Source organism: Nannobrachium achirus (assembly GCF_963921795.1).
Source record: "Nannobrachium achirus genome assembly, chromosome: 10".
In the NCBI taxonomy this organism is placed as follows: domain Eukaryota; kingdom Metazoa; phylum Chordata; class Actinopteri; order Myctophiformes; family Myctophidae; genus Nannobrachium; species Nannobrachium achirus.
In genome coordinates this window covers 22,589,891-22,608,328 of record NC_137819.1, presented here as the reverse complement: position 1 = coordinate 22,608,328, position 18,438 = coordinate 22,589,891, and the positions used below count along the sequence as shown (strand labels likewise).

General features: G+C 45.6%; 2 protein-coding genes across 2 annotated transcripts in view; one reads left to right on the top strand and one right to left on the bottom strand.

The window, feature by feature from the left end:
- The window catches only part of zbtb10 (zinc finger and BTB domain containing 10), a 31,358-nt gene extending 24,510 nt beyond the window's left edge, over nt 1-6,848 (bottom strand). The window contains exon 1 of the mRNA XM_080734387.1: nt 5,636-6,848. Coding sequence (XP_080590513.1) covers nt 5,636-6,535 — 900 coding nt within the window. The 5' untranslated portion in view covers nt 6,536-6,848. The remainder of the gene's footprint in view (nt 1-5,635) is intronic.
- A 3,309-nt stretch (nt 6,849-10,157) lies between these two features.
- Nucleotides 10,158-18,438, top strand: part of tpd52 (tumor protein D52) — a 61,251-nt gene continuing 52,970 nt past the window's right edge. Inside the window, exon 1 of the mRNA XM_080734845.1 lies at nt 10,158-10,260. Coding sequence (XP_080590971.1) covers nt 10,242-10,260 — 19 coding nt within the window. The 5' untranslated portion in view covers nt 10,158-10,241. The remainder of the gene's footprint in view (nt 10,261-18,438) is intronic.

Genomic DNA, 18,438 nt, shown 5'->3' with positions numbered 1-18,438 from the left:
TACTGTAGCCTACTGAATCCGCTTGTGTGCGCATGTCTGGGAATAACCGAAAATAGCCAATCTACAAACTCGCAACAGGTTGTGAGCTTGTAGACAGGCTATTTTCGCCACGCGACACCACCATAAGTCAACGTAGGAATCAGCCTTCACTACCGCAGCCTGAGCACCAGATTTCACTATAGTGCAGCCACCTGGCTAACAGAGCTCAGCACAGAAGTTTGGCATGCATACTCGCATAAATCCCGTTTATGCGGCCTCCTCAAATCTCCACACCGTCTACGCATTACCAAGTGGCAGGCCGAGCTGCCCGAGAGGTGAGTGCGTGCATGGATGGGGTGATGGGGGAGTAGTGAGAGTCAGGCCAGGACAGCCTGGTACCGGGCCCAGGATGATCATGATGGGCCCGTCTCATCCTTCCTCCAGATGTGCCACGTGTTGAGCTGCTGAGAGTTAGGAGAACACAGTAGGCCCCGGCCCCGCGCTGCACAGCAGATGCTGCACGCTGGCCAGGCCAGGCCTGGCTGGGACAACTTAAGCCAAGGGCCAAGACACCAATATGGGGACAATATCAAACCTCCGTGGTTCTGACGTGGCTCGATTTTCTTTTTGTTTTGTTTTTTTTTGGGGGGGGGGGGGGGGGGAGAGACAGAGCTTGGTAGGGGTGGGATGAATGAGCAGAAGAGAAGAGAAGAGAAGAGAAGAGAAGAGAAGAGAAGATTTTAAGTGGGAGGTGGAGAAGAGATTCTTTTATCTGGGACAAAATGTGGACCTTTCAAAAAGTCGATATGATTGGTTTAAGTGGCAAGCTGTACATTTGGGTCTTTTTCTTAAACATCCACTCACATATCCCTGGCAGTAGCATCCCTATTTTTTATCACTATTTTTTCAAAACATTTCACAGTTGTTAGAAAATAGCAGATCTAAAAAAGGTCACAACGCTTCACGGCGCGATGCGTGCTGACCTTGTAGATCTGCTATATATATGTTCAAATAAAATAGGGCTTAAGAAGTTAAGCTGCAATTTGCTGAATGTATACGTCTGTGAATAATGTCACAAACCCAAACAAACCAGAACTGCCCTGGGGGCCAACAGATATGCTATGCACACACACACTCACACACACACTAACGGAGATCATGTGATGCAACAAAGCCCCTACCACCACACACACACACACACACACACACACACACACACACACACACACACACACACACACACACACACAAGTTTCTGTTTACCTTTTACCAACAAACACCCCCCACACCCCCATTCCATCCACTCCCATGACCAGCCCAGGCCCGAGGCCATCTCCTCTCTCCCCTCCCTCCCTCCCTCCCTCCCCCCCGAACCCGGGCCTTCTGTGTCCCCAGATGCCAGAACAATACGGCAGTGTGAGTTTGGCCCAAGGTGTGGGTGTGTTGGCTCTCGACCTTCTAACAATGCTCAGACAGTAGAGAGAGAGACAGACAGAGAGAGAGACAGAGACAAGAGACTGGGGGAGAAAAAGGGGGGCCTTGACTTGCCGTCGGATTCCACAAGAAGAATTCTCCCTCTGCAACACACACACACACACAGTCAACCCCCCTCCATCTGACCCGTGGCCCCCCAATAAACATCCCATCTATCTGGCATACACCCGACAGCGATGGGTGGGGTCCCTGTTCCTCCACCAACCCCCCCGCCCCCCATTCGGTCAAACTGGTTCTTAACAACCGCGTGTGGCGTTCTAAGGACTTTCCTAGAATCCTCCTTTGGCCAGGAGGGGTGAAGAAGCCGCCTTTTAGTATAGGCCCCAGATATTAATCTTGGGACGGGCGGGCTCGCCGCCGACGCCATTGCTTTCACCTTTACCGTTTATCAACCGAAGAGGAGAAACGAGACAAGAAGAGAGGCAAGAGAGGGGCGGGGTAGAAAACAGCACAAGACAGCGTCTCTAGAATGGAGAGGACAAACAGTCCCCTTCTTCTGAGAGGGGAGGCCCACATATAACCGCAGCTGCCCTGGTGTGCCCCGACGACCAGGCCTAATCAAGTTAGCTTTAACCAATGCAGCTGGGGCCTGACTAATGTCAGGAATGGGTGGACGGACGGACGGAACGAACGAAGACGCTGTCCTCGTCCCGTCCCCCCCTCCATAATTCTCCCTTTAATGTTACTGGGCTCACAATGCGGCCTAGTTGAGCATACACTGGTGCTCATTATGCTCATTACGCTTAGCTGTAGAGCCTATATGGGGAGACCGAGAGAACACACCCAACAGATAAGGGCGACTTTGTGTTAAACTTTGACCTTAAACAGAATAGCCTAGAAGCGTTTAGTAAAGAGACAGAAAGGACATCTTTGTTTTGTTTTTTAAGTCCTTTAGGGTAGATCAAAAAGACTATGTAAAAGAATAGAAACCGGTATCAGTATCTCAAATTAGGTTTCACCGACATGAAAAGCAAATCATGTCTAATAGTGTGGCAGAGTTGCTTGCTCTTGTGCGCAGAACAAATCCTCAGCGTTTTGTGTGTCAACTCTGAGAGCCTACAAATGTGACTAAATGGACCCTTACGGGTTACATTTGTAGGCTCTCAGAGGCTCTGTAGGCTCTCAGAAATCAGAATTAAATCACTTGTATATACGTTATCTCTCAAGCTCTCCGACATGAAGACGCAGCCATGGGCCAAGCCCGTCAATCCACAAGCCCGGGGTCCTTGTTGCTAGGGAGGATACACCAAGCCCCTAATCCCCTCGCCAGCACTTCTCCTTACCAATTAGACGTGTGTACAAGTTAGTGGGATCACTTTAAGTCATTCTGATTAGTGCTCGCGTGTGGGAAGAGGGAAGGGACTCTAAATGTGGAGGCTCAATCCTCTTCACTAACACATTAGACTCCAATAGTGGAGCAGCCCTACACTTTTAATTCCCCTGACAGTCCAGTTCATGCTCAAGGGGTGCTCGCGGTTTGGCTCACAAAACCTACGCGGAAATTAGTTTTGCTCCCCGCTGCCGAAGTCGATCGAAAAACCACGGCGAACGACAAATCAAAACAATAACTTACAGGATGCAAATCGATTCCGCTCCTCGCCAGAGTGAAAGGGTCCAGATTTAATTTGGTGAACCTTGACCTGAGAATTCATTCACGCGGCGAGCCAATAGAAACACTTGTTTGGAAGAGCGTTGACCTCTGAGAAAATCCAACATGGAGGAATCCATAATATTGGCGGCCTGGGTGTCCCATCAACACCCAGTGTTGTATAATACCACTCTTCCAGATTATTAATTATGCTACTTCAAAAGGGAAAATAGGTGCTGTCGTTTGCGGTTAGCTGCAAGACAAGAGCATATTGACCACATGAACCCTAGCATCACTATTCTGGGGCGAACGTATATAGTATAATAGCTAATCTACAAGCTCACACGGAGCTTGTACATTGGCTATTTTCAACGAAGAGGTGTAGAAGGAGAAAAGGAGCAAGCCCAAGTATATAGACCCACATGGGGGGACTCCAGTCAACGGAGTATATAGGATTTATGGTTAATGATTTCTTAACCACGTAGCATGGCATCCGTGTCAGTTGCTACACAGATAACTTGCTAACCAAAGAGCATAAATGTAACATGTGTGTAACGTATCACATCCCTTTTTCGTCATGAAGAGGGTTGGGCAAGTTGAGACTGTGGCCGCACCTTTGGGGTTCGAGGCGTTGGCACAGTCAATTTTCAGGGATCAAAAGTGTTTCTTTGAAATGTGCATAGGACTAAAGAGCCTTTGACACTGGATTGGTAGGGCAAATTTACAATCCCCGAGTTTTACGAGAGGTCACCCAAGGAGCACCTCTACTGCAAATGTTGCCGACGTCGCACCGAACGCAATGAACTAAAGAAAGACCGGCATATCAATAACATAACTGCACAAGTGTACAACCATTGCTGATTGGGAATATTCCCAGTATTTTCATTAACACATTTTATTGACACCGTCCCCGTCCCCCCCATACTTGGAAGAGCCTCGATCTCAATTTATTGACTGAATGAGTGCCATTCCGTCCGAACGAAGGACATATGGATTTATCCCTGCGCGTGCAGGGGTGTGGCTTTGATCACAAGATAGGCCTAAACAAAATATGAGGAAAAACCTACCACCCGTTAAACGGAAATATACGGGGTGGTGCGGTCAGGTGATGCCATGAAATTGTGTCACGGACATCCGTTTCACTCATTCAAGCCTGTACAAAGGCCGTGGATGTAGGCCAGGCAAGCTGTCAGGCTGGAGGCTACATGATTTACTCCTCTCTCTCTTTGTCCTGGCCCGGAGAGTGACACACCATCTATGGGGTTTTTGGGGAGTCATTGTAGCACAATGCCTCTAATTTAGCTCCCCAAAGGGAGGCGGAGGAGAGGAGGAGGAGGAGGTTTGAAGCGATGTGCCAGAGGCCAGAGGAATGACATGTGAGTCCAGGGCAGGGAGCAGAGGCTGGTGGGGGTGGAGGGGGTTGGGTAGGGGTGCGGTTCCCCAAAGGCTAGTGAGGGTCGGAGAGCCTTGCCATTGTTGTGACCTCTAGCAGGCTAACAGTCAATAATACAGCTGCTGTGGCAACGAGAGAGAGTCATTTTGTAGAACAGCTACCTGCCATGTAACCACACATATATATGCATGCAAAACGCGGTGCATCTCCTTATGTCCTCCAGGCAAATAAAAACAAGCAACCTGTATGAGACTTCTAACTCCACTTCCAGCATTGTGTGAAAAATAACATAACAGCACAGCCCAGGTCAGGATGTGTTGCTGCTTGACAGGTGTTACACTTGCTAGTTTTTTGACAGGTGATTCATGTTGCAGGACCGCAGGCCCCCCCCTCTGGGTTGCTTAAAATGTTCGTTAACTTGTTTGTAGAGACATTAAAGTGGTCCTGTGTGCTTAGCAACCCGGTTTAGCTGACATTAGCCTAGCCGGGGGCTTTCCACCGCCGTCACTGACCCAGTAGCTAGCCGGTAGCAGAGCTAGGTTCATCTCTTAGCTCGGCTTAGTTTATCTGCCGTTACACGGACTAGTGTGACCTACCGAATTGTGTGACTCAGGAGGTTTCTCGAGCACATTCGCTGTGAGTGAATGGCAGCAACATAAAACCCAGCAGCATCAACATGTTTCAGGTACTCTTTCACGGCGTACAAGATTATTCGGGTGCTATTGTACACATTCTTATACAAACCCATTAAAACAAGACCTTTTCCAGTAGTGTGCCAGTCATAGGGTGCCAGTACATATGCCAGCATTTATAACCACATAATACGACCTGTCTCTGTGTTATAACACAACACACGTTCAATAAACCCTCTGACGTTTGTTGTAACACAGCAAATAATGTAAACAGAAACACCGACCACTGGAAGACAGTGGCACTGTTTTACGCGTCACCAATGTCGGCACAACACCTGCTGGCTAAGCTAACTATATTAGCTAATTAGCCCCGGAAAAGAACCAACCACAAACTATCTAAACGTCTTGACTTTTAAGCACACACAATCATTCCTAAACCCGGTATAACATTGTAAAAACACCCATGTAATGGTCACATTAAGCAGGGTACGTGTGTGTTTACTTGTGTGTAGGGTGGGTGGGTGTGGGGGGGTCCGTGTCTTGTCTCACCTGCTTGGTCGGGTCGTTCCGGCCGTGCTCGGAGGACAGGTGATGCCGGAGCAGCAGGGCCCGCTTGTAGTTCCTGCTGCCCAGGCTGCTGTGGCACCACGAGCACGACATGAGCCCCGTGTCCCGCGAGAAGCGCAGCCACGGGAACTCCTGGAGCCACGGCGCGTGGAACTGCGAGTGCTTGTTCTGGTGGAGGCCGAGCAGCGTGGCCGTGGCGGCGGGTCTCATCTCCACCCTAGCGGGGGCGGCAGCGGCGGCGGCGGAGGAAGAGCAGGGCGGCCGGAGGTCGCCGTCCTCTGAGCCGCCGGTGGTGGTGGTGGTGGCGTCCGCTCCGTCGGCGCTGCTCGGCCTCGTTCCTCCCCAGCTCCCCGCCTCCCCTTCCTCGTCGCCGGGGGACTCCTCGCCTCCGTCCCCGTCCTCCTCGACTCTGCGGACGGGGCTGTCGTTGCTGTTGTTCCCCCCTTCCGGGTCCTCGTCCTCCGCCTCCTCAGCCTCGGGTTCCTCCGTGCTGTCCGTGCCGTTGTCCTCCTCCGCTCCCCCGTGTTGTCGCCTCCGCCTCGGTCCCTCCTTCGCCCCTCCTGCCGCCGCTAACGCTTCGAGGTCCCGGTGTTGCTGCTGGTGGTGGTGGTGGTGGTGGTGGTGGTGGTCCTGATCGTCTTGGTCTGTAGTCGTCGTCGGCCCCCCGCCGGTGCCGTTCAAGTGTCCCCGGTCCCCCTGACAGGAGGCGGCCTGGTCCTGGTTGTTGTTGGCCTCCCAGCTGCCGTTCCCCGCGGCCGCCGGGGGGCCACCACCGCTGCTACCACCACTACCACCGCCGCCGACACGACCCGTCACGGCCGTTGATGATCCACCTCCCCGGAACGCCAGCGACCTGCGGTTTCTCTCCCCTCCGCCGGACATTTTTGTGTCTGTTTTAATAATATAATGACAGTCTTCACTTCTTCCTTCTTCTTCTTCCCCCCCTCCTCGATCGTTAACGTCAACCGTCGTTGTATTTATATTTGTATATATATGTCAGTATCTTTAAATAAAAAAAATAAAAAATAATCGGCGGAGTGGAGATGGACGGTCGTCGGGTCGTTGCGGGCTTCGCCTTCGGTGGAGAGTTATGTAGGTTATGCGGAAATAAATAAAGGGTATTTTCTTTTTTTTTCTTTTTTTTTATCGCAGCATAATGAATGTTTCTGGGTTCTGGCTGCTGCGTCCGCGCAGGCCCCGCAGAGGTCGAATGGCAGCGACTTTCTCCCCACAATGCACCTCGCCTGAGCCTCGGCCGGGGATCGGAAAGGAGGGGGTCTGGAGGTGGGGTGTGTGTGGGGGGGGGGTGGAGGGTGCTGCTGGGGTGAGGGTGCTGGAGTCAGTGGAGGAGGGGTGCTGGCTGGTTGAAAGGAGGTAGACGAAACAATACAGGGAAAATAATATACATAAATTAACAAAATAAAAGAAAACATACAGCACCCCAATAGGTGGCTGCCTGCATGGGTGATGCTGGATGCTGTATTTTCTGTTTTATTTTTGAAACAGAGAGGGTAGCCTATTTTGTGTCACTGGCTGCCTGGCTTGCATACATAATTTCCCAGCTTGTTCTTTCACCTTTAGTCCTTCTCAACCTCATAAATCCTCACTCCGGTTGGGGGGGTTCATATCTGGTTTTAGTGCATAGGTCTACATACACACTGCCATATCCTGACTTCCTGAGTGTACCATTTGTACACTCTCAGAGACACATAAATTATCACTGAAGAGTTCATATGTACCTGGCAACAGTGTCAGGACAGGAGGGGCCAGTTTTTGGGGCCCCTAGTGGCCCCTCCGGTAAAATGCAACCTCAAGCTAGGGGGAATTTTGCACCATCATTCTAAAATCTCTGGGGAGATGTGGGTGCAGTTGTTATCAAATTGCGGTGTGTGAAATTATCTGTCTATCAAACTACAGTAACTATTTACTATTTCATTATAAATGTGAAATCATTTCAGCAAGCAAAACATAGGCTATTTGTTGCAACAAAATAAGATATATAGAATGTGTCCAAAAGTGCGACAAGTGGTTTCCTGTTTATTCCAGTATGGGGATTCTACGTAAATAAGACGCAAATTATATGCATTCTATTGTAAACATAATAACTGTACACACTGTACCCCAAGTCAAGGTGTTTATGTTCAGAACCAATAATTCCAGTAGGTGGCAGCCTTTCATCTGACCTCTCTCTCTCTCTCTCTCTCTCTCTCTCTCTCTCTCTCTCTCTCTCTGTGTGTGTGTGTGTGTGTGTGTGTGTGTGTGTGTGTGTGTGTGTGTGTGTGTGTGTGTGTGTGTGTGTGTGACATAGTTGGGTGTCTAGTTTCAGTGGAGTCCAATTAAGGGCTTTGCACTCAATGTGTGAACAGGGGTGGGATTTAACTGTGCATTAGATAATAATAGGATGGGTGCACAGTGCACAACCCCCCCAGTGCACTGCCATGTCTCAATTCACAGGGGAGCTAATAAGACATGCCTGGTATAATTACTGTCTCTGTTGATGGCATTGCTTATCCGCTTCTTCAAACTCAACTCACGGGATCAGACAGAAAGAGAATTGCTATGACAGTAAAGTGTTTGATTGTTTAACCACTTGAACCCCAAGACCCTTTCTTAATGACCTTGTGACATGCATGACCACTGGACACTGGAATCCTAGCCTCCCTATTCTTGGGGTGAACAATTGGTGAGAATAGCAGATCGACAAGCTCACAAGCCTATAGTGACATGTTGTGGCGCGTATTTTCAGTGAAGAGAATTGGTGTAGAGGCTGAAAAAAGTATAGAACCCTGGGGGACTTAGTACATGTGAGTTGACCTCTATGTCATACTAGATGAACATTCACCAAAAATAGCAGAGCTACAAACTCTCGGTTCATTGTGATGCGATGCATTGTGAGCTTATAGATCTGCTAGTTTTGACGAAGAGATTTGGTTTAGAGGGGAATGAGGAGTGGGCCAAGGGTAGGGCCCTATGGGGGACTCAGGTCAACTAAGTACATAGAGTTTAAGTGGTTCAGTGGTTAATGCATTTTTCCAAAGGTATATAAACTAATTAGCGAGCCCTGGCTTCCAGTGATTAATCTCTCCCACTGCTGTGCCTTGGGCAAGTTATGGGCAGTGGTGGAAAGTGACTAAGTACGTACGCAAGTACATGCGTATACTCAAGTACTGTGCTCAAGTATACACTTGTGAGGCATTTTTACTTTACTTGACTATTTGTTTAATAATGTTTATACGTTTTTCAATACTTCATACTTCTACTCGCTATATCTAACTGATCTCAGAGGCAAATATTGTACTTTACTCCACTACAAGTATGTGAAAATGTATTTGTAATGATTGAGTACCTCTTCGAGGTACAAGTCCTGCAATGCTGGATGAATGCTTTGTTTCTAAAAGCCCATCGTGTGGACCAAAAGTGACCCCCTATCAGCCCCCTCTGTCATCATATCATATCATATCATATCATATCATATCATATCATATCATATCATATCATATCATAGAGAGAGAGAGAGAGAGAATGTGTGCATGGGAGCGTGGAGTGATTGTAGTTTATTCAAACAAAACGTTTACAATATACAAACATGAAAGGCAATGTCTATGACCAAATGTGTATTCTACACAATCTGTGCACATAGCCCTATTAGTATTCCGTATTTCACCAAGTGTATTTGAATATAAAATTTGACTTGCATTGCAATAAACAGCAACAAATAGAACATAATATGTACACTCTGGTTATCAAAATATGAATATGAATTAATAGCAATTTTGTAATGCATGTAATAATAATAATAATACATTGTTGTTGTTGTTTTATACATACTTTATAAATCAATATTAAGTCATGAGGAAACGTAATTATGTTATAGACCTGCTATAATTACATGTTAACAGAATCGCTTGATACGTCGTGAGACTCGTGATCGTTTGATACATGCAGTCAGTGAGACTATTGAAGTTGAAGCAGGCGGTGTGTGTCTGTGAGAGTGTGTGTAGGCATACTACTACTGTAGATGTAGACGCTCCAAAAATTGATCCACGTGTTCCTCTGTGTTTACACTCCTACGCGCTGACGTCATAGAGGACCCCACCCCAAACGGCGAGCATAGGGTAGTATGTTTTCCCTTGTATACAACTCGTAAGGCACATTTCCTCCTATTCATGTTTGACATACCTAAAGTCACATAACTGAGATTGGCAAAAAAAAAAAAAAAAAGAAAAAGTGTAGCGTGATACATGATGCGTGAAATGCATGCAAGTTTGGAATGAAGATGATAATGACGACGACGACGACAATGATGAAGATGATTGTGATTTGTATTTATTTATTTATTAAATATTACTGTTATTATTATCATTAGAAGTCTTATTGCTTTAAATTCTAGTTTTTAAATGTATGTATTTTCGTTTCTTTCAAATGTGCCTAGGATTATCATTAGGGCAAAAAAGGTGTCCTATGCAGTCTGTGCCATCAGCATGTGAGCAGAGAGAGTGGAGATCTGCATTCTGCAGCAGTACCAGTGCACACAACAAACTGCAAGCTTTGGACCTTTACAGAACCACAGAACCGAGCCGGCCTCACAATGGACGATTCAGAGCAAGGTAACACATCCATGAAAGCTTTTAATAGGGTGAAACTGACTCACTGACTGATCTAGTTCGATCATGTCTTGAGTTGTCTCAACTTTGACAACTTTATAAGCGCACTGCAGGCTAATCAAACCATATGTTAACACTGACTTGTCACACTCGGCCAGACACAACATCGTAACAAAGATGAAACGCTTATTAGTTCTTATGTTTCGCATATTTGTTTGTTTATTTGTTGCATTATATGTCTTATAGGAAAACGGAGGAAGTTGAATTTATTTATTTCACTGATTGTTTGATCACGAGTCAAACAAGGAAGTTGGTTAAACAAAAACAATGTAAATAATAATTAAAATATACACTGAAAAGTTAATCTGCATTGAATAATACGTGATTAGCTTTGTAAATGTCACGTTTGTGAAGTTGCTGTGCATTAATGATGATGACAGTTGATCAGTGCATTGACACAATTTGACAGTTGAACTGTCAAATATGGTTAGAGTTGACTAGTAGCTGACTGTCAGTGCTGATAGTACATACTCTGTAGTTTATAGTTTGCTGGACACTTGCCTTGTAGGTTCCAAGCAAAGAAAGCCATCATACATGAAGTCCATTACATTTGGTTTAACTTTATATTTGATTCACTTTTAACAACTTCAAGTTTATTTTGTTGGCTATTTCTTATCCATGGTTATTGTGTATTTGCCAAGTGCTTGGTGCTAGTAGGAAATTCATCTCGTACAGTGCACCATTGCAACATGTAGTGCAAACTACAAGTTGTAGCGTCTAGCATGGCTCCAAAGTGCCATGCCTTGTACACCATACTCCATGTGGTGGTCAAGAATGGCTTTGACCATGTGGTTTGGCCGGGGCAGAGAGCACGCGTCAGGTTCTGTGTGGGGGCCAAGCAATCCTAAACTAGCATCCTTTTAGCGAGGAAAGGAAAGGTGGGGGTGAGCTGCACGATGATGCATGACCCCGCAGGTAGCGGGGCCTCCTTCCTGTAGCTGTGCTCTCCCCTACCTGTGCCGCGTGTCGCACCTGCTGGGAAGCCATCTGTCTCGTAACACCCATCTGCTTATATCGTCCCCCGTCTCCTCACGCTTCCACGCTTGTTAACCTGCCTTCCTCTACAGCTGCTTTCCAGGCTTTCCAAGACTAGTTAGACCTGTGTGGCCAAGTGAAAGGTCTGCACTAAAGCCATATACAGTAGTATGCTGAGTAGTTGACTGGGGTTCCCCAGGGCTCCATACTAGTGCCACTAGTATGTCCCACTGCACCAAAAGTCTTCGCCAATCTACAAGCTCACATTGCGTCCCGTTGCGATGCATTGTGAGCTTGTAGATAGGCTAGTTTCGCTGAATGTTCGCCCCCCCCCAGACTAGGGATGCCAGTGTCCTGCCTCTTTCTCTACAGCTGCTTTCCAGGAGAGCGCTGTGGCATTGTAAGAATGTCACAAATGTGTTCATATATTTATTTTGTCATAAGTTGGACCTTGTGCAACCAAACGAGACCGGCGGCGAAGAGCTCGCATGGAGCCAGTCCACCCCCCTGGGTCCGGAACTGCTGTTGTCTTGTGTTTTAATTCCCACATACTTGTAGCAAGGAGGACCTTGTGGGTCTTAAGGAACGAGGCAAAATAAAACACAGGCCGGTCTGTTCGCCTCGGGGGGGAATGCCAGGTAAACAAGCCTCTCTCAGCCCTGACCTCCTTTCACTGTAGCACTAAAGTTCTGTACTTCTACTTCGAGGAATTTCATGAGGGATTGGTTTCCCCAAAACGTCTGCACTTTGTGTCGAAGGTCATAGTAGAAAGGTTTTGGAGTACGAGAAGAATTGGAAGAAACAGGTGTGCGAGTGAGCCATTATTATTCTGAGCCTTTTATACTGCGTGCTCTTCCCGCACAACTTAGTGGTGAGTCATTCCCGGGACACAAGTGTGTCTGAGAAGTTCAATAAATCCTCCCAAATTTGATTCCAACGGTTTATTTCAAGCCCTTGAGCTGTTGCCAAGGCTTTCCCTCAAAGTGTCATGGGATGTGTGTGTCCAACCTGTCTAGTGGTGTTTTTATTCTCTCTCTCTCTCTCTCTCTCTCTCTCTCTCTCTCTCTCTCTCTCTCTCTCTCTCGTGGATGCAATGCAACAGACTGAAGGTCATCTCACTGACACTGCCACACACATTTCAATACAGGAAGCTAATCTCACGTATAGTCACTAGACTATACTATATCCTGTGGTAAGCTTGCTCTCTTGCTTACCTTGTTGTTTTCTTGTCCAATTAATTCTGGTACACTGTGGCTGTCAGGCAGAAACATTTATCTCCATGTTTTTGTTATGCCCCACTCCCCCCACCCCCCTATGCCCTATTTTATACTTTGTTGTGTATCACTTTGTTTTATATCAGTGTCATTGGATCCATTGGAACACAAGTTCTTTTTTCCATTTCTTGAAAAGTAACGGTTTTGGACTTTTTCAACCGACGGCGACAATATACAACTGACTTTTTAGTCAATATTCACCCACATTATTTTTTAATCAGCATATTTTTATTATTGGCATTATGCTAAAGAGTATAATGCCATTTAGTATAAGAGTATGCTATAATACATATTTTCTCATTAAGCTGTCAAATACAGTAGATGCAAATAGAAACTATACAAGAACGAGGCTAATACGGGCAACATTAGTAAGCATATACATTTCAATGGTTTCACATGAAAAGGCATATCATGTACACTGAAGATAATAGCATTCCGTATGTATGTACACACAGGGCAGGCAGCAAGAGAATACTTTCTTACCAGTAACCGCTAGATATGAAACCGAAGCACTCACATATGATTGCTGTTTAGGCTCTTATATATGTCCCAGTGTGTTAGTTTAATCAAGATAGTCTTATCAAGATTCAGCTGATCTGTACCTTCCGTTTTTTTTCCTTTTTTTCTTCACCGTCTCGGGTGACAGACAGCATACAATAGAGGCCGAAAAGGGAGACGGAGGATAGCCTATTTTAGCAGCGGAGAATGAGAATCCAGTGTTTTCAGACCGCAAATACCGGTGCTAGTCAGCAGAATTATCAAGGGAATCGGGGCCCTTCAGTCTCCTCTCCTCTGTGTGCTTAGATGACCTTGTTGATAACAAAACACATCTCTCTTTGTGTTTAGTTTTTCCCGCTGTGTGCTGTGGTTTCCAGCGGTTACGTGCTGTTGGCCCACACAGGTCTGTTTTCACAGGAGGAGGGGGTCGATGTCTTTCCCTCTGCAGTCCTTGGTACAATGTGTGGAATGTTTGTGTGTGTGTGTAATGATGATTCGGGTTTGTGTGATGTGACGTGGAGGTCTTGGCTAGTCAAGTGTCTGTGGCGCAGTGCCACTGAGCCAGACGCTTGTCTGTGTAGTACAGTGAAAAGAAAGTTTTAAGGCTACAGTTGAATACGTTTTTATGTCACTCCCAATGGAGAGAGGTAATTGCAGCGATGTCCAGATCACAGTAAAAATGGCAGCGTGTGTAACTGTGTAGTGTCCACTCCAGTCTGGTGCACCGTCTGCTTCAAAATAACTTTGTTGACATTGTAAATAGAGTTGTTTTCCGTTCGATACTGATACCATCAGTAAAGCTGTTGATACTGCTTAATATGCTGTTGTCTGTGAGTATGCAAGGCTATGCCATTCCAATACCACGCCATTTATCACTGGATGAAATATAATTCAGTCATATTGTTAGTGCTTCAGTTGATGTTTACTGTTTTGTACTGTTACTGTACTATTTACACAATTATTATTTTACTAACATGTAGCTGCAATTCCGGAAATACTCGGATTACATTTACTCAGATTACTTTTACGCTGATCCTCCGAAATAAGGGAAAATCAATCAAATACTGTGGCACTCTGCGATTAAATCATTGTTTTAATCAAAGGCAGTGTGTTAAAAACAGTCTGATCTACTCAAGAATCTCCCCCGTTGCAGACGATCGTTCTCCCTGGTCTGTGGATCCCATGGACATGGTACTGACAGTGGGCCGATTATGGGCTGGTCCTTTCCAAAGATCAGGTTGCCTGTCTCCAGATGTCTGGCTGTCCTCCATCAGCTGTTTAATGTGGTTGATCAGCACTAAAGGGGGGTCAGGGCCAAAGTTTCTTATTAGATTTGTTAGAGACACAAGCAGCCGTATTGTGCTGTGAGGGCAGCCAGAGTGTATCTGTCCCAGACTGCTGTTTGTCCCCTGAAATGTCATTCCGATACACCTTTATACGATTATCGTGCCGGTTCAACCACTTTCAGCCTGCCGTCCCTATGTCGGGCATGTCATTATCGTTAACATTTTTCAAAATGGTGAAAATAAAAAGTATTTAATGAATACAATTTAAAAATGATACAATCTCCATTATCAATAAAAAAAGAAAACATTTATATAATACGGAAGTAGTGAAAATAGCAGATCCGCAAGCTCGCAACATTTTGAGTTTGTAGATCTGCTATTTTCTAGAAAAGTTTGTGAACCACTGACCTAGCTGATATATACTGTAAATAATACTTCTATCGTGTAAGTTCTCACCCCAAGCCTTTCAAAAGGGGCTGTGTGTGCCCCTCTTATCAAGAGAGACTTGACGCCAACCAGAAGAAATCTCAGAGAGTGATCTTAGTCCACCACGGAACGTCACCGCCATTATCGTTGTCTCAGAGATTACACATTGTGCAGCAGTTAGCTGCAATTAATCTGATTATAATTTATTAGTAATAATTAAATTATTCATTAGAAACATGAATAAATACTGAAGAAATGAAGGGGATTAAAAGTCAGCTACTGATCCCTCCATGTATGCCTTGGAGCTGATCCTTTTCTTTTTTTTTTTTACAGCAATGTAATGTGTCCTGTCCATGTCTGTCTCTCTGTCTGTGCAACATAACTAGCCTAACATTTGACCCCGACCATCTCTTCCAAAGCCTCAGACCATTGACAGAAGAATGCTAGGCCCCGTATGGCCCCAAGGTCACCAATCACCATTGCATTGTTATGTCTTGTGCACAGATAGCCTACATAAGAGTAAAACTTAGTTTTGTTTGGCTTCCTTCAGAAGATGCATTAGGTAATAATAATGTTAAATAGAAATGCAATAGTTTTATATTAACAGGGTAATAACAATAGATCTACATGTGTACATACCGGTATATTACACGATATGACGTGTTGTAAGCATGTAGATTGGCTACCTACGCTATTCTTTGAACAGTTTAAAGGTTTTGAACATATCAGCCTATAATGACGTGCCACAAATAGGGCCGCTGTCTTTAAAGGAGTAGTTCACCCCAACATGATTTTTTTTCTATTGATTACTCATGTCATGGAGAGTAGAGTTCAATAATATTTTTAGTTTTTTGTCACATTCCTAAGACAAAAATGTGATAACAATAAATTTACCCCCATTGATTCCGGATGGGGACCCGTTTCAAAATGGGTCCCCATCCGGAATCAATTGGGGTAAATTTACTCGAATCAAATTTTTGTCTTAGGAATGTGACAAAAACTCCATGGCATGAGTAATCAATAGAAAAAAATGTTGGGGGTGAACTACTCCTTTTAAGTGGTTTGAAAAAAAGAAAGAAAAGTCCCTGCTTTTTATCATCAATTTCACATCAAATGTCAAATTCCCCATGATCATATTCAGTACTAGGTTGTTTTCCTTTAAGGAATAAGTCGATCCGCTTTGGTGCCGGCAGCACAAACAGCAGAGTTGACACTGTTTCTCATGTGTCCACATCATCATTCAACATTCACAATACAGGTTGACGCAACCTAAGGTGCAGGGACCAGGGAATGGACGCACATGAGGGGAAACGTAAGGGTGAAGGTGTTCGTCAAAGCAGAAGTCGCCATGTTTTGCGTGAACGGACGCCGCCATCAAATCACCTCTGCATGTATTCAGGGAACTGCACAGTAACTTATGACAAAGTAATTGCGACCGTAGGTCGCATTTACTACCAAAACCTCCACGGGCTGTCTGTGCGTCAGTGAGTCAGTCCGTCACACTTTTGCCCTGCTCATATCTCCACAACCGTTGCCCCCAGCCATGCCAAATTTTGCACACACACTCCTTGACTGCCAAACTACAACCTCCAAGGACCCCCGGAGCCCCAGGGACCCCCAGGTCCCAGGTCCCTGGGGGACCCCCAGATGTAAAAAATTACCAAATGTGCTCACACGTCACACTTTTTCCCTGCTTATATCTCCGCACCCGTTGACCCGATCCATGCCAGATTTTACACACACACACTCCTTGCCTGCCAAACTACAACCTCCAAGGACCCCCGGAGCCCCAGGGACCCCCAGGTCCCTGGGGGACCCCCAGATGTAAAAAATGACCAAATGTGCAAAAATGACCAAATGACCACCCCAACGGGGCTGCTCACAGGGAATTCCCGGGGACCACCGACTCCTGGTGCTCCAGAACGGATGCAAAAGTGGTGGCGCCCCCAGTGGAGGACCCCCTGCCACTGCAGCGCACATAAAATGCCGTAACTCGGGATAGGAGCGTCCGGGAGAGCCGGGGCCGGTACCTATTCGTCCGCCAAGGCAACGCGGAGACCCCACCCCTCATTTCTCACATGACCCTATTCTAGCGCCACCTTCAGGCCGATTTTTAAAACACATTTTTGGACACTGCTCCTACAGTTTTTGCCCTAAAATCACGAATATCACTACACAGCATGTCTACACTCATGTCATCAACATGGATCAGGAAGATTTGGGAAAAACACATTTTTGCCCTATTTGTGGAGATAAGCCACCTACGGTCGCTTATCTCCCGATTAGGGAGTCTTACTGGTATTACTTCAGTCAAATGTATTGTCACATCACAGGTTTACAGGTGTAAAGAATTCGATGCAATTTGTTTGCGTGCAAGTGCCATCACCTTTGTTGTTTTCAGAACAAGTAAAAGAGGAGACGGACGGCCCACTACAATGTGTGCACTTTGGTTGACTGGTGATTTTCCTCCTGTGAGTGTGAGCTTAAACATTGTTCCAATGAAATTGATTCAGTTGTTTAAAGAAGCTGGCCAAACAGTTTTGAATCGTAGGACTACAGTACATCACTTTTTGAGAACGGGGAAACATAACTAATTATAATTTATAAAGGAGTAATAAGTAAAGAGTAACTTATTACACTAACTGATTAACTTGTCTGACACTCTTGATCTTGAAGCAAGCTACAGTACATCGCCATGATCATTTAAGGCAGCATAAGTTATTCTTCATTCCTAAGGAAGGATTACAACACTGCTTTCCCTGACAAATGTATGTGTTATAGGTTCTGTGTGAAGCAGTTACAATGTATTGCAGATGTGCATATCGTACACTTGGATATTTTATTATTACATTATTTTAATAGTTTAGAATAACCGAAATATAAAATATTAATAAACAGATCTTGATGCTATATAATAGCATCAAGATCTGTTTATTAATATTTTAATTCCAGGGACCCCTGGAACCCCCTCAAGCACCGTTGGGGGTCCCCAGACCCCACTTTAAGAACCACTACTATACAGTAGTACGCCATGCCGAGCCCTGAGGCCCATAAGGTAGGAGCTTATCTCCTGTTTCCTTAGTGTGAGGCAGCTGAATGTACATGTACACCCCCTGGACATGACGCTAGAATGACGCAGGGACTTACCCGAAACCGACCCTTGATGCTGAGTGCCAAGCAGGGAAGCATTGCATGGGTCCCATTCGTAACGTCTTTGGTATAACATCTTTGGTATCGAACCCCAACCTCCCAGTCTCAGGGCGGACGCTCTAACCACAAGGCCACTGAGCTATACACTACAGTAGAGAGAGAGATACCCAAAGAATATTAGTATTATATAGAAAGATACCGAAGAATATTAGTATTATATACAGTAACAGTATTAACTCTTACTGTGCCAATCCCGAACTAGTTCGGCTTTATTTGTCCTTATCAGGGTGCCGATCCCGAACTACTTAAAAAAAAATATATATATATATATATAAAAAAAAAAAAACGCCGGCCGTCATCTGTTTACACGGCCCGCGAGAGCGTCGCGCCGCCGATATTTACCATCCACTCCAATGCAATCCAGGATCTTTAGAGCTCATTTTCTCTGTTCCATGCATATCCATGAGGTGTGCAAGGTTTAATCATGGCTAAATCGCCGAAAATAGGGCTTC